The 21,003-nt window shown below is 41.2% G+C and overlaps 1 protein-coding gene across 1 annotated transcript; it reads right to left on the bottom strand.

Moving 5' to 3' along the window:
• Positions 1 to 2,158: 2,158 nt before the first annotated feature.
• IYD (iodotyrosine deiodinase) lies at positions 2,159 to 14,068 on the bottom strand. Its single transcript, XM_062488865.1, has 5 exons — positions 13,873 to 14,068; positions 7,564 to 7,758; positions 5,400 to 5,559; positions 4,033 to 4,189; positions 2,159 to 2,341 (listed from the first exon to the last, which is right to left on the bottom strand). The coding sequence occupies exons 1-5, from the start codon at positions 14,051 to 14,053 to the stop codon at positions 2,159 to 2,161; spliced, it is 876 nt and encodes a 291-aa protein (XP_062344849.1). The 5' UTR covers positions 14,054 to 14,068.
• Between the last annotated feature and the right edge of the window lie 6,935 nt (positions 14,069 to 21,003).

Here is a 21,003-nt window from a genome sequence, read left to right as displayed (position 1 = left end):
ATAGTAGTACCAGCAGGTACAAACTGCTTGTGAAGGGACATGATGGGACAGAGCAGCATCTGCATAGAATGAAACTTGCAACAGTGACTTTAATATGTATTCCTGATAACTTGGTACCTGCAGCTGATCAGCCTTGGCTTTTTGGCTTGGTTCAGATCATCCCTATCTCCCTTACTAGTTTTTAGACCTCAAAAGTATGTAGATCCAGGACTTTTTTTTTTTTTTTGCTTTTTTTCAGATTTTATTTGACTGCAGTTACAAAAGCTGATCTCAGACTAGGCCTGCATAAGAAACTTCCTGCCACAGTTATACCACTGAGAATGTGAATCAGGCTAGTAGAACAAAGACCTCACCATATCTGCTATACCAGCAAAATGGTCTGTGAGAGAGGAAAATTGTTTTACCCACTGTGTGACAGAGGCATTGACACAGCCAAATCTGTACTTCTGCAAAACATTATCTCCTCCACTTGCTCAGCTGACAAGTGATGTTAAATGAGATTTTACTTGTAGAATCATAGAATGGTTTGAATTGGAAGGAACCTTAATGATCCTGTAGTTTCAATTCTCCCTGCTGAGCCTTCCACTAGACCAGGTTGGACTTCAGATGAGAATTGGGTTAACTCAGAATCACAGAATATCCTGAGTTAGAAGGGACCCCCAAGGATCACTAAATCCAGCTTCTGGCCCTGCACAGCACCACCCCCAAGAGTCACACCCCGTGTCCAGGGGCATTGTCCAAATGATTCTTAAACTCTTGGCTTGTCAGGCTTGGTTCTGTGACCACTTCCCTGGGGAGCCTGTTCCAGTGCCCAGCCACCTTCTGGGTGAAGAACCCTTTCCTAATATCAGCCTAAACCTCCCTGACACAACTTCAGGCCATTCCCTTGGGTCCTTCTTTCACCATCTTCGTTGCTCCTCCTTTGGACATTCTCTAACAACTTCACCCAAAGCTGCCCCCAGCACTGGAGGTGAGTCCACCCCAGCTCAGAGCAGAGCAGGACAATCCCCTCCCTTGCCCGGCTGTGATGCTGTCCCTGATGCCCCCCAGGTCAGGGTTGTCCCTCCTGGCTGCCAGGGCACTGCTGACTCGTGTTCAACTGGCCATGGACCAGGACCCCCAGGTCCCTTTCCACGGCACTGCACTCCAGTATCTCACCCCCCAAGGATGGCTGAAGCCAATTTGGCTCAATGTTCCTGACGTGGGAAGCAGCAGAGATCAGGGCGGGAAGTGTTTCCCAAAGCGGAGAGCCCTGCAGGACGGACGCAGTGTCTCTTTCAGCGTTTCCCCTGTGGATGCTGGCGGGACCCACGAGGGGGCTCTGCCCGCCCGGGCATCGGCAGCGCCAGCGCTTCCAGCGCTTCCAGCGCGCCGCTCCCAAATCCCTGATCCGGGCTGACGTCAGAGCACTGCTCACGTGTCAGGGTCCCCAAAGCAGTTTCAGTTTCAGCGTGTTAAACTGGTATAGCTGTAGGTATGAACAGGATAACCAGTAGTGCCCGGGGCACGACCGACAGCTGCCACGTGATTTAACTGTTCCTGGAACGTGTATAAATAAATGGTAACAAGCAAATTACTTATATGCCTTGTTCCTACTAAATTTCCCCCGGCCTAAGACACTTGTGGCCGCAATAGTTTAAGAAAGCATGGTATAGAGAAAGTTTTTGAGATCAATCAAATAGAGAAATCCTACTACATAGGAGGAAAATTTGCATCTTTCTACACACAGTAAAGGGGAAGGGGCATTTAAACAGCACACACTGACCAAGATAGGGCAGCTCAGTTTGACCACTTTGTATCTTTTAATACAACCTTAATTAGAATTCTTCAGTTAAAATAACTGTGTGATGGCAATCACAAAACTATAAGGAAAAGATATATTCCAGTTCAAGAAGAGATTCGTCCCCAGAATGCATGACAAAAATCAAGTGATGAGGTCATATAAGTGCCACTGGAACAGTGCCCTGGTCAGATAGGTAACAGCAGCTGTCCAAGGCACAGCGCTTGACTGCTCACTGCTGCCCGTAGAGTACTAGCACTAAAAGAAATAGAGGTGTAAACAGGATAATAGGGACATAAATAGAGGCAGGAGGCACAGAAACACCAGTGACAACTTCAGCTGTCAGCAGGGATGCTCTCCATCCTCCTGGCACTGGGCTCACATGAACACCATGATGTCTTCCAGCGGCTTCCGTGTCAGCGCAGGCACAGTGGCATCTTTCTTGGGATAGCCAACAGGGAGCAGCAACAGGAGCTTCTCGTTTGCTGGGCGCTGGAGCAGCACCCGGAGCTGGGGGCCGCAGTTCAGGGGTGTGGAGGTCACTGTGTACAGACCTGCGTTCTGCAACGAGACAGACAGCAACAGTGAGACAGAGGTCTGTGCTCTTTCTATGCAGTGGTTGTTCCCACCGCACCTGCACACACCCTTCTGTCAGCTAGTCTGGAAATGCTGCTTCGTTAGACCTGCTGCAGGCTTTAGAACACCTGATTTACTCACAGCCTCAGTGGCACCATAAAAAATGTCTGCTCTGCTTACAGAGAGCTAGAGCATTTCTCCAGCACAGCAACAGCACAGTCTGCCTGCCATGTCTGTGTGTCTGACTGGAGAGCCATAGCCTGCCTGCCCTGCTCAGTGTGATGGGGAATACATGGCCACAGGGAAGTTGAGAGGTAGTTGTGGGGATATGATTGGAATGTCATCCCATGGTGCTGGTGGTTGGACTAGATGACCTTGAAACATCCATTCAAAACCAAACTATTCCATTATTCTACGATCCGGCTCATACAGAGAACTGTTTCAGTTCTTGCCTCCATACAGCTGGCAGGAAGATGCCTTACAGCTTTATGAACACTTGAGCTCCTCCTCAAGAGGGACCTCACAGGGACAGGGGGCACAGACTCTGCCTCAGAAGTTGTCACAGGAGTCTGTTGGCATCTCTCACAGAGCCCATTGTTATGGATTACATCAGAATCCCAAAATAAGTCTATGTATCACTCTTCCTATCATTCAAAATCTCACAAAAACCTTAAAAAATCTCTGCAAACAATAAAGAGCTGACATCATTCAAGGTATGATCACACAGCTGAGTCGCTTCCTGAGAGCTGCACATGTGGATTTCAGTCCCACTGTCTACAAAATGCAAGCATTCCTGGGAGGCTTTGAGACACAAGTCAGCCAGGGAGAGGTGCCCAGGAAATGCACCTGTCATATTAAGTAATCTGAATTATCTTCTCCAGGGAAGAAGAGCTAATAGTGATGGTGCTGAATGGTGCCTGAGGAGCAGCAATGCACAAAAGAAAGTGTCATTCAAAACAGGATGGAGGAGTGCCTGGTAGGAAATTGGCCTGATATGAGAGGAGGCACCTTGCTGTTATCTTGCTTGCAGGCCAGGTTAACTATCAGAATAGCTTCTCTATTTAACACTTGTGTGAGTACATCAGATACAAGAAGCAGAACTGAGCACTGAGAAACCACTGAGAAAATGTAACTGGCTGGTGTCAAACATGCTGAGCTTTAGAGATCAGTTCACTTTCAGAAATGTCTCAGAAGGACTGATTGAAATAGTACAGCCCATTCTGTGGAATATGTCCCTGATTTTTTTTCCAGCATTATATACTAAAAGTGGTTTGGTGTTAAGCTGTTTTGTAGGGATTACTGAAAAGAAGTGGCCAGTGTGGCAACACACAGTCGTGCTTGGGTAGTCTGAAGAGCCTGTCAGCCCTGTTAGCATAAGGCAGAAACCACAGGGGCTGAAGCCTGTGCCGAGAGAAGAGTGACAACTCCAGAAGCTGCATTATATTTTTCTTCCTATTAACCAGTACTGAGGATAGGAATCACCTTCTCAGATGCAGACCTGTGTAGAATAACTTTAAAATTCAAAATTAAGACATATTGCCAGGAATTGGAGTAATCCAGGAGACTGAAAATGTTAAAAATCTAAACTGGGTTCCACCCTCATTTGGGCAGAACAGTCTTGGTACAAAATCCAAACTAATATATTGACTCACAGTATGTTGGTTCTGTCAACATACCTGCAGTGCAGCAAGCAGGATGCCACATGCAATGGAAACACTGATTTCATTGTAGTAGTGGGTCTTCTTTTTGCCATTTGGAAGCCGCCCATACACCTGCTTGAAAATGAGGATCAAATACGGAGCAGTGTCCAAGTACTCTTTGATCCAATTTGTTCTGTGAAGGAATGTTTAAGACATTAATTTTGCAACCTTTTCACTTTCCTGTAAGTTACATTTGCTGTCTGCGAAGGGGCACTAAAGGTACATGACAATTATAACAGTAGACTAAACCTTAGAACATTTACTGCAAAGGATTAAGTATTATCCGCTTAAATAGAAATATTTCAGAAAGAAGAAAAAAGCTTGAATAGAGTTCTCTATTTTAACAAATTTGGCTGAAGAATTGATGTGCTCACTCTGATGAGTGGAATTGCATACAAATAAGAGGTAGTTCTTGACCTCTTATCTATGAATTGGCCTCATGAGCATTTGCCTTTGAGATTATTTAATTCCTGGAATTTTACAGATTTGCCTGTTACCAGCAGTGCAAACTTTTTTTTGTCATTGCAGGGAAGACCGCTGTCAGAAAAGTTCAAAAGCGTCTAAGGCCTAAACCTAGATATATTCCAATGGCAAAAATTGTTTTTCTGTTCCTGGGTATTTCATCCCTGTTACAACTCATTTGGTTCCAAATTTCTTAAATGACAATCATGATATAGGATTTAGACAAGAAAATTAATGCTTTCTACTGTTCTGACTCAAAACATAAGAACCTCCTGTATTTAGTTGTTTGCACAGCACATAAATTTGCATAGCACCTAAGCACCTGAAAAACAGTAATGTTATTAAAAAAGCAGGGCAAGTCAACCCTACAAAGCTTTATGCATATGCTCCATTTGACCAGCCAAGACTCAGTAGATGTCTTTCCATTGTGTGAAGCTAAGGAAGTCAGTCAGACTTCACAGGACATTTGGAACAATTAAATATTGCATAATTCAGCACTTGGATAGGGACAGGCCTTGGGGCTTCCTCAATTGGTAGCAAAGCTTCCAGTGACTCTGGGAGCTTGACTGTTTGGCAAACAAGAAAATATCTGGGACAAGAGTTTCAGCCACAGAGGTAACATAGGAGAAAATTGATGGAGCCAAGTGCTTGGAAAACTTTCAAAGTAGAGAGCATGTAATCCCTTTTACTGGAAGCAATTTTATCAACCAGCTACCAAGCCACAATTCTACACATACTTATAAGTTTTTGTTTCCAAACATGGATTTTTGAAAAATTTTAAAAGTGAGTGAGAGGGAGGAAGAAATAGAAAATCATAGAAGTCTTTCCTACATTGTAACAACAGCTCTCTTTCCACCCCTTAGGTAATTGACTTTTCATACCTCAATCTTTTCAAGTCATTAACCCATCTGTCTCCCATCCTTTTTTTGTAGTTGATTTCCTCCTCTTCTTCTACAATTTCACGAATCTTATGTTTTAGATACGGATCTTGCACTACCACAAAGGTCCAGGGCTCAGTGTGTGCACCACTAGGTGAAGTACCTTCATACAAAAACAGGGAAAAGTAAAAAATCCACGAAGGAGTGTGAGCAGTGAGAGGTATCAGCTCTTCCTTGTGAGCTTTCAGGCTGACCAGCTGAGCAATGGGAAAGCAAGTGGATGAGATGGGAAGAAAAGTACTAAGTTCTGGCAGACAGTCCTGTCCATTTCTTTCTCAAAGAACGTCAAGTCTAATTGAAGAACAGAAGTTAGTCCTCTCACACTGCCATCTTACAGGAAGCCAGTGTAAGGATTTGTAAAAAATTCCTTTTTTGGTGGTTTTATAGGCAGTGATATGGTGCAATATATATACAAATGCAATAATGTTATTACAAAGTATTGTAATACTTGTAATACTACAAAAGCAGAGCTCTATCTGAATAAACAGCCAATTCTGACGTGTGGTTTTAGCTAAAGGGTGAAAATAATGTTTTTCAGGACAAGACTAAGTGACCACCTGCAGGAACCTGTTATTGACTGACAAAAATAAGGAACTGTACAACACAGACATCTGCCATAGAGTGTACAGGTTTGAATTTGTTGTCCCAAAGACAGCTGCTGTTTATAGGTGTGCACTCATTTAATCTGTGCTTGTTCACCCCTAACACCACTGGAGAAATATTTTAATGGCCTAGAGCTTAAAAGCCAGAAGGTGAAGAATATATATCTGCACAGGTTCACAGATATATAGTTTAAGAAGACTGCTTAGATCTCTCTGGTCCCTCATACACATTTAAAAATATTTGAAGAACTTAAATGTATACAATACTAAGGACTGATTTCAGTTCAAGAATCACTGAATCAGCAGCTTAAACTCTCTTGATATATGAAAATGTTTTTATATTGTGAACCTTGCCTTTCCTCAGGTTTGGATAAAAGCTGATGGCATCCATGATTCCTTTTGTTTTCTTTTTCTCTCCACAGCCCAAAGCTTTCAGGGTTACTAAGTACTTCATCTGCACGCCAGGCTTGTTTGCTTTGTTGCATTTGCCCAAACATGCTCAGTGTTTTAATGATTCCTAGTTAATTAGAGGGAGATGGAGACGCGTTATAGTGCAGTAACAAAGCTGCTTACAGTTTTTAAAGGGAAAATAATGCATCTCAAATGTGGAGATTCTTTAGATTATTAACCCTGCTAAAGGCTACTGAACTTTTCTCTAAAGCTGCTTGGGAATATTTTCTATAGTAGCAACAGCTGGCTCATAGAATAAGAGAAACAATGAGGGTCTAAAACCACTCCTGGCTGAAATCAATGTTACTAAAGCAGAGATGAGATTAGGCCAGGACATGACAGTAATGATTTGAAACACATAAATTCTCAACAACAACAAAAAGATAACCAATTTCTGAGATTCAGTCAAATAACCTCTATTATGGTCCTCAGCATAACACTTCAATCATATGCAACAGGGGTCTGGCACTACTGTTGGAAGGACAGGAAAACGGTTTTTGTTCTAGACTGAACTTCTTTCCCTTTATTAAGCACCAACCATTTATGTCAACTGAAATATTTTGCATAGCTGAGACAATTTAATCTATTTGTTTGGGTGGGGGCAAAAAAAATCCACACATGATAAATACCATTATAATGCATTAAATTTTAAAGCATGTGAAGTACACATGGCTTGAAATTTTTGAGAAAACAATATTTCTATTTGAAAGATGTCTCAATAAAGCACACATAAATTTAATTTTAATTTAACATCTTTTAAAAGTTGAAAATGAAGTTGTTTCATGCTGTTGAAGCGCTCTTCCCTTATGGGTGAAGGGCAAATACAAAGGAATTGGGAGTACTCCAGACCAGTCTCTGACAGAAGTTGTTCAAGCTGAGTAATTTCCAATCAATCAATGGGCACTAATTAATTCCAGCTACAGGTGAATCTAGGAAAACCATAAGCAAAATTCCAGTTCCCTTGGCTTTTCCACGCCACCATATCACAGTCAGACAGCTGAACAGCAATGCTGATCCCTTTTTTCCCCCCAGACTGTGAACTACTCAGTACCTACCTGCTGTTCTGATGACATTATCGATTACCTCCCTGGGGACTGGCTCATCACTGAGAAACCTGACAGATCGCCTCTTATTCAGAAGCTCGTAGAACGTCTGTGACCTTTCAATCATTTCAGCCTCAGAGTAGCGCTCACCAGTGAAGGGAACATGGGCAACATTTTCTTCAAGTCCTTGCCACTCTTCCTCACCCTCTGCAAGAAAATACAGGTGGTTAGGGATTTTTTTTTTTTTCTGGAGAATGCTGTTGATATCCTTGGCATTCACACCGTAACACACCTTGTCCTGCACTGGCATACACTTCACTTCTACACCACTGGTAAGGCTAAGTCTGAGGTTCCAGTTGACACAACTCATTGAACTCCAGCTCTAGCTGGAATAAACACCTTGTTTAAATACCAAGTGACAGGAGGGTCCTGGCTGGCTCTAGCAAGTGTGATCCACAAAGAAGTAATTTCCTTCTCCACTTCAGCCTGCAAGCTTGCCTGCAAAAATGGGTTACAAGCTGAAACAGCATCAAAAAAGTGGAGAGGTTTCCAGCCCACTTTTCTCAGCAAGTAAATGTGAACATGTGTGTTCCTTCTTGTTTAATAAGGAAAAAAAATCAATTACATTACTGAAGTTAAGGAGAGAGCTGAACTACCAATATGTGTAAAATCTTCTCTGAAGAGCTGAATGTCAACTTCTTCCATATTCATGTTTCATAGCAGAAGCATTGCAAGCCTTGGCTCTGCAGAATTGTGACTTTGTGGTTAAGCTCTTTGGTTTCCTGATACTTTCAGAATAAGAGGAAATGGATGTCAGGCATCTATACTTAGGATAACAACATATCAAATGTAGGATATTGTGTTTCTTGGCTTTAATTTAAGAACTCAAAATGATTCTCCATTTCACTGAAATATGTCTGCTTATATTGCAAAATGAATCTTCTGTTGTCTCTGAGGCCTCTTTCTCCCCCCTATTCCTAGAATCAGCATGGATAGCACTTTTTTGCAGCTATGATGTGGAAGTTAAAGCCATTTAAATGCTACATTTTGACTAGTCAATAGTATTGAGCAATCTGCTACAGAGAGCTGCGTCAGGAAAAAATACTCCAGTTCTTTTTCTGTCGCTATCAGGCCGTTATTCCTGAATCATAGCAATCTCCAGTGCAAATTCAAACAGCAATTACTTCTGTGTTTTAGTAGTATGCAGTTGCCTTAGAGACCAGGCTGGTTTTTTTTGGTAATTTTAAAAGCAGTCAATATTCACAAGTGTGGCTTAGCCTGTAAAAAAGGGCAAAATAAACCCAGTTTCATAAACTGAATCTAAACTGAGTGGTTCTGGTCCCCAAACAGCACACATTTCATTTTGTGTACCAATAATTCCCCCTAAGAATTTGTTTTGTTTAGCATTTCATGCCTGTGTTAAGCACTCTTGGTCATAGTCTGCAAGGATCTGGCTCCAGATTAATGGAAAGCAGTGAGCCCTTGTGAAAATTATTTTTGTGATCATCTTGCATGCTCAAAAAGTTAAAGGGTGCCTCTTGATAATGTTCCCTTTGTGGTCTATACTCAGTAAAATAGTAATGAGTGCTTGCTTGTTTTGTGTTGTGAAGGGGTTTCCTGTGTAAGTAGTAGAAGAGAAGTGAAGCTGCTGTTTGGCCAAGATAGTTCAACTTAATAATAAGATGAAAAAAAGAAATGCCCTTTCAAAGATTTTGAACATGGGACAAAGGTGAGATGGGTAATAAGAATGGAAAATCTCAATACACTCAACACAGGAATACTGGCTGAAGCAGAAAAACCTAGAAGTGCAGGAACTGACACACAAAACCAAAACCCTCCTGGCAAATTTATTTTTCTGAAATAATACATTGAATGATATATTCTCTTCCACCATGTGTCTACCATTCTTTCTTAGCAGTTAACATTATCCATATGCTAACTTTAAATCATTATCAGCACCATCTGTTTAGTGCATGCTCTCTGTATCTCTAATTGCTGTGTTTAGACATACTCCTGTTTGTATGGTCACGTTATACAATACCACAAATGTCTTGTTTGTATCTCTTTGTACTCCACCACATGATGGACAACAGACATCCCGCTAGCAAGTCTATTACTTTGTTAGCCACATTCTCAAGATTGCCATCAATTCTGTTGCCCATTTACAGCAGTCATTAAGCTTCCTGCTTCTTAAGTAAATTTGGAATGGTTTGGCTCAGACATCCCAAATGGAATCTCATTTTAAAAGTACTATTTTTCTATCTCTATCAGAAATTCCTCACTGGATACATTTTAGGATGATGACTATGTTCTTCCCAGCAGTCCATATGGGAGGTTATATCAGCCTGCAAATCATGTAATAAATTTTACCTCAGTTTAAAGCATGAGTTCTGAATTAAAATCTCATACTGGGAACAGTAAGTTGTAATTTTACTTCTGTTGGCCACTTATTTCACCTACACTGACATTTCTCTGTCTTGCTGGCTTCCAGTCATATGTCATTAAAATATTTCACTTTTACTCTCATTGGTTTTGTGCAAAGACCACTAGATAGCATTAACAATTGGTCCTGAGACTGATCCTTGAGAAACCCCAGTCAAGATTACTGCATTTGCTTTCCAAACAAGTTTCTTCTCCAGGGAATTGCTTCCTAAGCATACAATTCCTCTCTAATTCTCTTTTCCAGTGTAAAGACATGACGTATAGGAAAAAAAAAAAAGTGTTTGTAAAGAAAGTTTTTATATCTCTGTCTTAAATGCTGGGTGACTGACCCTGTGGGTTCTTTGTCTGATTAATGGCAGACTGCTGCAAAATGGGTCACAGCAGGAATCCCAGTAGTGAATCCATCCCTGAACTGAGTGTGACTAATAGGGAACTAAAAGAGATGGATTACCCTACTACTGGGTTATAAATAGTGGTTAGCAGGCTGATCCTGGAAACCTCAAGAGTGGGTCAGGGATCTTAAGCAAAAGAAGTAGCAAGCTGGAGAGGCACAGACCCTAGAAGGAAGAACCCAGCATGAAAATATTGTGAAAATTCCCTCAACTGGAATATAGTTGCAGAAGGTTTCCTATGGTCTTAAGAGAAATAGAGTGGCTGTTATAAAGAGAAAACCTTCTATAAGGAAAGATGAGAGGTAATCTGGTTGCTATCCATAAACCATAGGAGGATATATACCAGGGCCAGAAGAGAATCTTTTAAAATCAAGAGTATGGATAAGACTAAATACACATACAGTAGTATTAAATAAGTTTAGGCAGGCAGAAAGGTGAGGAGGATTTTTAACCCATAGCAAGAAATTCTGGACAAGCCTTTCAGCAAGGTTAAAGGAAAAGGGTCACCAAAGTCCAGTTTTCATGTTCATTCAGCTGATGACAAAAGCTGGATGTATCTGCAGCAGTAGGAATATAGACATGGTAATCCATTGCGTCCATCTAAGTCCTGTGTTCCTAAATGATACAAAACATGAACTGGAGGTTTCAAAATATTGAAAAGGAGGTTTAAATTGCTACTGCCTCATCCATGTCAATAGTGGTATTATTATGGTATGGGAAGTGTTTGAAACTGGGGAGAGGAGAAATGCTTTTAAGTGGGACAGGTCTATTATAAGGAGCACCACGAGCAACCAGCAGTGCATTTTCAGAAGACATGGAACACTTGGGACTTTGTGTGTTGCTAGTAGTCCTTAAGTAGAGTGTATGATCAGTGTCCTTGCCAATCCACAACATAAAAATCTCTCATTCTGGATCTTATAAATTAAAAAAAAAAATGTTACAGGATAGATGGGCATGCAAACAAATCTGGAGTACTGCCAATTAAAGCATTAAACAAATGGACTGAGTGCTTTGCACTTAACAAAAGACCTGGGGTTTCTGGCTGCTCTGACTAACATCCATCCCTTCAGCTATGGAAAGTGCAACACAGACAAGCTCAGGAGCTCTTGGCCCTCACAGTTCTACCCTTCACTGCCAATAAATGACCCTACTGAGTCTGCTCAAGCAGTTCAGCTACTTACACTGAAAGCTCTGCTGTTCAAAGGCATGTCCTTCTCATGGGAAACATCCCTGAGGGTTCCACTTCAGGGAAGGCTCCTGGGGGTATAAGTAAGGTCAGTGCTTTTCTGTTTTTCTAGCAGAGTGCTTCACTCTCTCAGCAAACAGACCTTGCCTTGCTAAGGGACATGAATCAAAAGGCTTAGTCTTCAGCTGCCCCTTCCTATTCAAGGGGATGTTGAAAACTCAGCTTGTTCACATGGGGCAGCCCTAGAATCTAGCTTTAGACAAGGCCTTAAGAATGTTTCATGTTACCTAATTTAAATGGTCTTCAGAGGAATTTAATCTTTTTAAACACAAGCCAGACTGAGACATTTAAGTAGAACTGAGCTTGTCTAATAAAGTAAGATACATTACTAAAATAGCAGAATTTACACTGCAGGTAAAGTTTTCTTTACTATTAAAAATCTCTTTTTACATCCACGTTTCCATTTCAGCATCTAGTGCAGTCAGTGAAAAATTTAACACTGACAACAAGGTTAACATGTTTTGATTCTTAATTAAGGCTTTAGCAAAGTAGCAGACCCTTACTAACTCTTCTTCTCCTTCCTATTCTTCTCACTTAGGCTGGGCTTTCCCCTGTTGAAGAAAAATTTCCCTGTGAATGATGGAATTACTTTAATATTTCTAGAGATAAAAGACACTACTGCTTTACAAATAAATTGGTTTGAATCACACACCATTAAGGGAAAGATCATTATTTGTTACTAAAAGCAAAATAGCAAGAAAAATTAGTATTGGATGACATGGGATATTGAGAAGGGAAAAGCACATAAAACTCAGCAATAGTACCAACATGTCTCTCTGTCAAAATTTTTTGCAAGCAATTTTAAACTAGTACAGCTTTGAATTTAGCACCTGAATTACAGGGAAAGCAACACATAAAAGACTAAAATTTTTCATGTAGAGCTGTGGCAGTGAGGCCCCTTGATAAGAGCTAATGGGTTTATTTATGCAGAGGATCTAAAATTTTTAACAGATAGAAATAACAATAGTCCAAGATGATAATTCATAGATTATCATTTGAACTACCCACATAAATTCTAATTTACAGCAATTTAACTGAAGTAGTAAGCCATTTAGCAACAAAGAAATTATGGGATAATTTTATACAGAGTCTGTTTTGCATTGAACAAAGGAGGATACAAGACATGAACTCATTTGTAAAGAAATTGTATCTATTTGATAAATAGTCAACAGAGTTTAAACCTTTCCTGGTATCAACTATTTTTAGAAACTGATTAACTAACTCACAGTACACTTGAACATCGAGAAAAGAGTGGTTCTTAGAAATAGGTCTACGTACAGAAGAGCACCATAAAATTTTAAGATTCCTAGAAGCAGACTGAGGGAACATGTCATTATGGGGAAAAAACAACCCAGACAGGCCATTCAAAAAGCTTTTGAAACCAGCTTGAGGGAGAAAGGAAAAAAAAGGAAAAAAAATGCTGCATTAACTACAACTTTAAAAAATTAATAGGGACAGAACTTGGTAGATTTTTATTTCACAAGGAAATAAAGTAAGTTTATGGAGGAGAGTTAGGAAGTAAGAAAAAGGAAGGGTACATTTTGTGCTTAGATTTTTGTACAAGCTGTGATACAGAAAAAGCTAATGAAAATAAAGGGCATTCTGTATGGGTTCAAATACACAGCTGGGTGAACAGATTATCACCACCACCATATTTTGTTCTTAAATATTTGATCAATATTGATCAGCTCCCAGTGAAGCTGTCATTGACATTCTCAGAAGCCAAAAAAGGAGGACCTTTGTAAAAACAGTAATAAACACATTTCCAACTTTTTAGCTGTACTGAGACAAAATATGTAGCACTGAGTGATAAAGTGGGATGACTTGCAGATACAACCACTCGGCTCAGGTCTTCCCTTCTGTCACACTAATAAGGCCTGGGAGGAGACTGTGGGGAATTCAGCAGGATCTCCTCTCTTTCCTTACACTGTCCATAGAGTCCCCCATAGATCTGAGATCTGATATATGGAGGAACAGACAGGAGTCTCTGAAAATATATCTTTTTTTAATTATTTTTTTTTACTTTGATCTGTGGGGTCTGGAGGGAGCAGAGATTTACACCAAGAGTGACATGCCATGAGGACTGCTTTTTTCCTGGGAGCTGACAAGCTCAGGGCACAGCAGCAGTGTTGTGCTGAGCATTGCCATCACTGTGAAGAAGCCCAGAAGGTTGCACCTCCTTTACTGTATCAACAGATAAAATTCATACAACAAAAGTGTATGGGATAAGATTTTTCTTACCTTCTTCTTCTAAGGGATGGTCAGTGCCATCTTTTAAGTCTTCATCCACCCATGGGCGAGATGGATGCTTGCTTTTAGTGTCACGTTTTTCCTTCTCTCCATTCGTCTTCTTCATTATTACCCCAATCAAAACACATATAATGGCTATAAATAGTGGTGTGAGGGAAGAAAAGAGGGCCATGACTACAGAAATGCAGAGCCCTTCTTCCAAGTTCAGTAGTTTCTCATGAAAAGAAGAGGCTGAAGGGCAAAGAACAGCAAAGCAGTAAGCAAAAAGGGGTGGACTCAAGGTTCAGTCCTCCACCCTATCTTGCTTCTACTTTTCAGACACCGCCCTCACAATCTTATCTTTGATGGGGTCCTGCTGTTAATAAACAGCCCCCGAAGTTAAAAAATCTCCAGACCCAGGAGTATATATTTTCTGAGAATAAACATCTTATAAACATCAGTCAGAGGAACTGACCATACATATAAATGCTGTCAAGTGCAAAATAAATTTTAAAACCCCAAGTTTTTTTCAAACTCCAGACTAAGGCAAAAGACTTGTCCCCTCTTATTTTTATTGTTATGGTCATCCTAGTAATATTTCTTGTAACAGTGATTATGAGAAGAGCCAAGTGGGAATATGACTTCTAAAAACTAATGGCACTTCTTCAATGTTTAACTCATAAAATTATCATTTTGTTATTCAGAATATCACCAATAGCAAATCAGTTTGCAGCACTACCCTCAGCTATGTCAACAGGTCAATAGAACAGATAAGTAAAGGGGCAGCATTGCCTCTGTGTAAAGCATGAGTGAGGCAATTCACAGAGTCCTGTATTCATCCTGGTTGTTCTGGGGGAACTAACAAGAAGAATTCAAGGAATTAAAGTAAAAAATATGTGAGGGCTGCAGTGGATTTTAAAGCCATGTTTCAGTATCTTATCAAACTGATAGGATCCTGGTATAATGCAATAATAGTCAGTGTCTAAATGCTTAGCCCATTTTTACCTCAGCCAGCTGCTTGGGAGCTGAACCCACACAGCAACACTGATTTGCTGTCTTTATCTGAGGCTGTTGGGACATACTGATAATGAAATGTCAGATGGCAGCAGGTGCTGAGGGCTGTGCTGGAGACCAGGGTGCAGGAGTGCTTTCTGCATGCAGTCACCAGTGTCCATCAGCTCTTCTTAGCACCTGCTGAGCACCATCCTTGCCAAGCCCTATCTCATGCCATGCAGGGCCATTTCTGATGTCCTGGCATCCATGGCAAGATAATCTGCATTGTGAATAGCCCCCCCCCCAAGATAAGTGGCAGCAGTGTGAGTGTCACCATGCCAGGAGATGGTGAGTCCCAGGGCACGTCAGCCCTGCAGCTGGAACTTGCAGGGGCTCATTGCATTCCCTGTCTGGGGCACCCCCGGTTTCCTCAATGTGAAAATGAGGACACAAAGGGGAGAGGGAAGTTGGGGCATCCACAGGTTCCATCCTGACAGGTTCTCAGTCCATAGCCTACCACTCATGCCTCTCACCCCACCAGTTTTGCAGCACTGTGCACACCCTTACTGGCCCTTTTTGACACTGTCTCCCCAAGGGCTCCTTACCTTCCAGTGCTCCAGCAGATACTGCCAGCTGCCTTGAGGATTGGTCTGCGTGTTGGGAAGAACAGATTAATGACCAGGCTGCTGCACAAGAAGAGGAATGTGTGACCACGCTGTCTGGCCACACACAGTGGAAATCTGGCTGATAGTCCAGACATGTGTCCTCTTTAAATACAAGTTCCTTGTGCTAAAAGGGTAAGGTCAAGTGAATTGCACAGCTGTGCATATATTGTCCAGACGTGGATAGAGGCAAAATGAAACTGCCTCAAAGCTTGTACCCAGGCTGGGCTTTCTCAACTGCCCAGCTCAGATACAGAACAAATACTTTACTGCTCTTGCACTGCATCCTATTCCAACACACAGGCCCCAAGTTCCTGTAGCTACCAGTCCCTATAGGCAATATTTGGGATCTGTGTAAGAAGGATGGCTCCAGAACCAGACAAGGGACTGCACAAATCCATCAGAGATGTAATAAAGAGGACAAGCAAAAATTGTGTTTATGTATCTAATATAATCTATTCTAGTCTAATCTAATCTAATCCAGTAAAGTTGGGAATAAACTTCTACCTTCCTCTGGCTAAGAGGACAATTTCCTTGAAAGTTTAAGTCATTAATCTTGTCTTTCCTACTCTTCAGTCAATTTGTGACCTGGGATACGTGCTTGGGTAATTGATTTGTGTTGCATGTATAAAAAATCCCCAAACCAGTACACTCTATAGGAATAGAAACAATTATCGTCTGGGGAAAAAGAAAATAGGTAAATGTATTCTCTCTCTCTCCTTGATTTAGAGTAGATATTTAAACTCGTTTGTCCCACTTGCTGGCTGTCCAGTCATGAGGAAAGGTACTTTACCAAATCCCAATTAGAAACATTAAATTAATTCATGAGACTAGAGAAGGAACCTGCAGTTTCATCAGACCCATTTTCAACAGCCTACTCTGTGGCAAAGGAGGAAAACAAAATGTGGTCTGAATGGCACGGACTGTTTCTCCCACAGGGAATGTTTTAACCTTGAATATTCAAGTACACCATAAATTAGGATCTGGATGCTTTGCAGCTGAGTATCCATCCTATAAAGAAACAGGTCTGTGCTAAAAGAGAGAAGCAATACAGAAGGGTGAATGATGTTGTTTAAAATAACTACCTCTATTTGCAATGCTGGAAACTTTGTAATAGCTCACTGTTCCAGAATAACTTCCTTAGAGGTGGATATTAATTTTCCTTTGGTGGAGCAAAGGAAGGAAGAAAGTTAAATAAAAGTCCCTTTGGTATTAACTTTAGCAAAATCTATTTGGTGTTACATATGGAAAATTGTTAGGTTGAACTTCAACCCCACAGAAACCCCAGCCTACTTTGTTTAATTAAAACCTGAATTAGTTTAAATAACTCTATATTGTAGACATCTAAAACAGAAACATGCTGATGTTTTGAGGAAGTGTGAGAAAGGGTGGGTGGAAGCAGTTAATTTTTGTACAGCAGATTCCAATCCATTTTTCTGTTAGTTTTTTTTCAATGCAAGCTTTATAGAAATGTGATTAATAGTATCATGACAAATTCAAGAAAATTTATTACAATTATTTATTCTGTTCCACAGACACCAAAACCCTAAAGACTACCCGCTAAATTTTTGCAGGTTTTTTGAGTCTCAAAAAAAGTCAGAAGAAACTCAGAGAATAACCCTACTCCTAGAAATTAATGGAGCTTTTCTAACAAATACGGAAGGAAGTTAGAAAATGTTGATTGAGAACTTCAAAGTCCTACACTATTACTGCATGAAAAACATGTAAGCACTCTTAAAAGGCACAGACCATCATACTAAAAAAGCTTCTGGTCCCAAAATACTTTCTTTAATATGTCCCATTAAATTCTGTGGATAGCTGTTGTTGTTCGAGGGAAAAAAGGGGGGGGGGGGAAGCAGCAAAAGCAGCAGCAAAAGCAGCAGCAAAAGCAGCAGCAAAAGCAGCAGCAAAAGCAGCAGCAAAAGCAGCAGCAAAAGCAGCAGCAAAAGCAGCAGCAAAAGCAGCAGCAAAAGCAGCAGCAAAAGCAGCAGCAAAAGCAGCAGCAAAAGCAGCAGCAAAAGCAGCAGCAAAAGCAGCAGCAAAAGCAGCAGCAAAAGCAGCAGCAAAAGCAGCAGCAAAAGCAGCAGCAAAAGCAGCAGCAAAAGCAGCAGCAAAAAAAGCAGCAAAAGCAGCAGCAAAAAAAGCAGCAAAAAAAGCAGCAAAAAAAGCAGCAAAAAAAGCAGCAAAAAAAGCAGCAAAAAAAGCAAAAAAAGAAAAAAAAGAAATCTAATATCAAATATAGGCCTATATTTTTTTTCCTCAAAGTAAAAACATGTGATGAGCAAATAGCAGTAGTGGATGATGGACCCATGGTGGGACATTCACACAGCGATCACCCATGAGCAAGAGGCTGTCATTTGGTGGGCACGTGCACCTTTGTAGGCTGCAAGGACACTCGAAGCCAGCAAATGACACCTGCTCATCACACATTTTTACTTTGAGAAGTCTCTTTATTGGAGAACTCTTAGGACTCCTTACTGGGTGCTACAGAAAATTAGTAAGAGATACACTTTCAAAAAGGGATCCAGCACATCTATTCAGAATTGATTGACTATCAAAGGCAAAGTACGGTAGTTAAAACACCTAATTTAGGAAGTCTCTGGGGCTGAGAAAGACATGGAAGGAGGGACCCTTGTTTTGTCTAATCATCTACCTTTGGCCATATACACCAGGCTACAGCACTTGATGTCCTCACATGGCTAGGATTTGGTAGGAGAAGTTGTGGTATGAATGAAATTACCTAGTTTAGTGCTCCCACTAAAATGAAAACCATAACCCACTTCCCTCCTCCCCCTCCCTCCAGTGGGACAGACAAAGGGCAGATATCCTTAGCTGAGATAAGAAAAAAATTACTGGAAACAGCAACGAGATAAGAAAACTGTTTCCTTCTTGCCTGTTTGTGGGAACATGGTATTTTGCTGGTTTTTGACTGTGTCCATGAGAACATGACAACATTCATCTTGCCATTTTACTCCAAAAAACCTGGATTTCCTGGGCAGCCCTTTAATCTTACTTTGTTTTATGGCAGAACTGGCCTTCAGGAGGATCTGTTTTATCTTCTCCCCTTTCTCAAAAACTTCTTCTGTGATGTTTCCCTATATGATGATGCCATCAAAGAACTGCAAGTGCTCTGGCGCCTCACCCTTTTCCAGGGCAGCCTGAATCAGCCCATGGCAGATGGTGGGACTGCACTTCCAGAGTCAATTCCAGGAGTATTTCACACCCTTCTAGGTGAAGGCAAGCTGAGGCCTTCATTCTGTTGCCAGAGGAATGGAGCAAAACACATTGGCAGCATTAATAAGCCACATCATCCTCCTTGGAAGTGAGAATCCCTTACCTCTGCCTCCCCCTTGAAGTGCATGGTATAGAGTAAAAACCAAGACACACCCACTCAGCTCCAGACTCTCTGACTTTGTGGCTACTGCTAAAAATTAACCTGTCCTTGGCCAAAACTCGGACAGAAGTCTTACTGTAGTGAAAAGCAGATCTGTGTTAAAGAGAACAGTCGTAGAAATAGATTAATGCTCACGGTGAACATACAAAAGTGCAGAATAAGATGAAGGAAGTACTTGCAATAAATGCAGCATGAGTGTGAGAGAAAACATGGTTTTGGGTGCTGGCTACAATTCCCTTTGCAAGTGTCCTTTGCTGAACATTAACAGGCATGTACCTACAAGGAACACAAAGCCTCTGTTTGGACCATCAAGCGGTGATGTAAGGGTCCACAAAAAAATCTGTGTTTAAAGTTAGAAGCAAGAAAAAAATTCACTACTGGGCATTGTCTAGAGGTGCAATAAAATACTACATTTGTTTCAGAAGTGAGTTTCACACTGAAGCTTGTGTTTAGCAAGAAAAAAACAAAATAATCCAAAGGCTATTTCAATGCCTTCCTTGGTCAGCTCCCAATTCAGTATATGCCTGCTGTGGGCAAGGCAGAACCATGCATGAACCAGTTAATCAAATTTCCCAATCAACACATTGAGACAAATGTCGGGGATCAGCTGAAACTTATCTATTAGGTATTGGCATTACTAAAAATATAATCAGCTGAATAAGCGTCTCCATCTCTGTGACATATCTAGCAATCCCCTCCTGCCTCTGCCAGTGACCAGCACACAGTACTTCTGAGCAAGGTGACCCTCACTTTTCTGCTGCCTCTTGCCTCTTCTTGCACCCACACATAAAACTGCCCCTTGCCCCGAGACAGCTGTATGATCTCTTTATGACCCCTGGAGATATGATATATCTTGCCCTGGAGCATTAGATTTGATTATCTTTTTCATTAACTTAGCTCAGATTGCCACAAATGTTATTAGTGCTTATGAACTACCCTTTTGAAATCTAACAGTACAGCGGGTAATAGAATTACATTCCATAGCAACAAAAGCACAAGACAACAGAGCACCATGCAACAGAGCAGTTCTTTCCATTTATCCTCAGTGTAGCACCCTTCATTTGCAAACTCTCTGCGTTATGTATTACAGGCAGAAGAAATAACCTAACCATAGCCACGATTCACCAGTATCTTTCTAAATAGAATAATCCATTTATTAGGATATGTCATATCAGACAAACCATTAGTTATGCTCAACAGGACAATTAGTGCTCCCAAAAATATTTCTAATTTCAGAATATAACTTCAGGTTAACCCAGAGACTAATTTGCCCCCAGATTCATAACAGAATGAGGAATTTGCTGTTGCTGTACTAATGTTACAACCAAGAAGCTTTAGGAGTGGAATTCCACATGGCAGGAAACCAGTGGCCATTAGTAGTGCTACTCACTGAAGTAAAGCTGCATGCCTGAGTTTTCAGAAACTTGCTAAAACTCTAAACAAAGATCCCAAAAACATCACTGAACTTAAATGGAAATCACCAAAGGTCTGCAGATAACACAGATCTTTGGAAGGTATTTGCCCCAAACTGGGGCAAAATAAAGGCAAAATATTATTTTCCCCAATCCCTTTTAGGCACAGACTCATTATAGGCTATGTTCAAATCTGTTTTGTTTTGTGAGTTACCTTTGATACCAGCTGATGGGGAAAAGTAAATAGCATGGGAGCACACAGCCTAGTAGACACTGTTAAAACCTCTTCAGAGCAAAGTGTTTAGGGAACAGGAAGGAGGGCTAGCAATGTCCTCCTCCAAACGGCAAGCAGGCAAACAATAGCCTCTTTCAGATAAAATATCACAGCAAACGCTCTCTGCATATTGGGCCAAAGAGTGGAAGGGAGGGGCAGAATGCAGAGGCAGAAATCCAAAAGGCAGATTTGTATGACCATACTGCCCAAGGTGTGGGGCTGAAGTGTATGTATAGGTAGATTAAACCAGCTCCATTATCAGTGCCAACACAGTTATCATCATGCCAAGGGCTTACCCAGGACCTGGGCAAAGACTCTGACAGGTCCCCATGCTGGCACCCCTGCAGCTGCAGCTCCCCTGCCCTCATCCCCAGGGTCACAGAGCCCATACCTGCTCTGCCTGGGTTT

This window comes from Cinclus cinclus, chromosome 3 (assembly GCF_963662255.1).
Source record: "Cinclus cinclus chromosome 3, bCinCin1.1, whole genome shotgun sequence".
NCBI lineage: Eukaryota > Metazoa > Chordata > Aves > Passeriformes > Cinclidae > Cinclus > Cinclus cinclus.
This window is presented reverse-complemented; position numbering and strand designations above follow the sequence as displayed.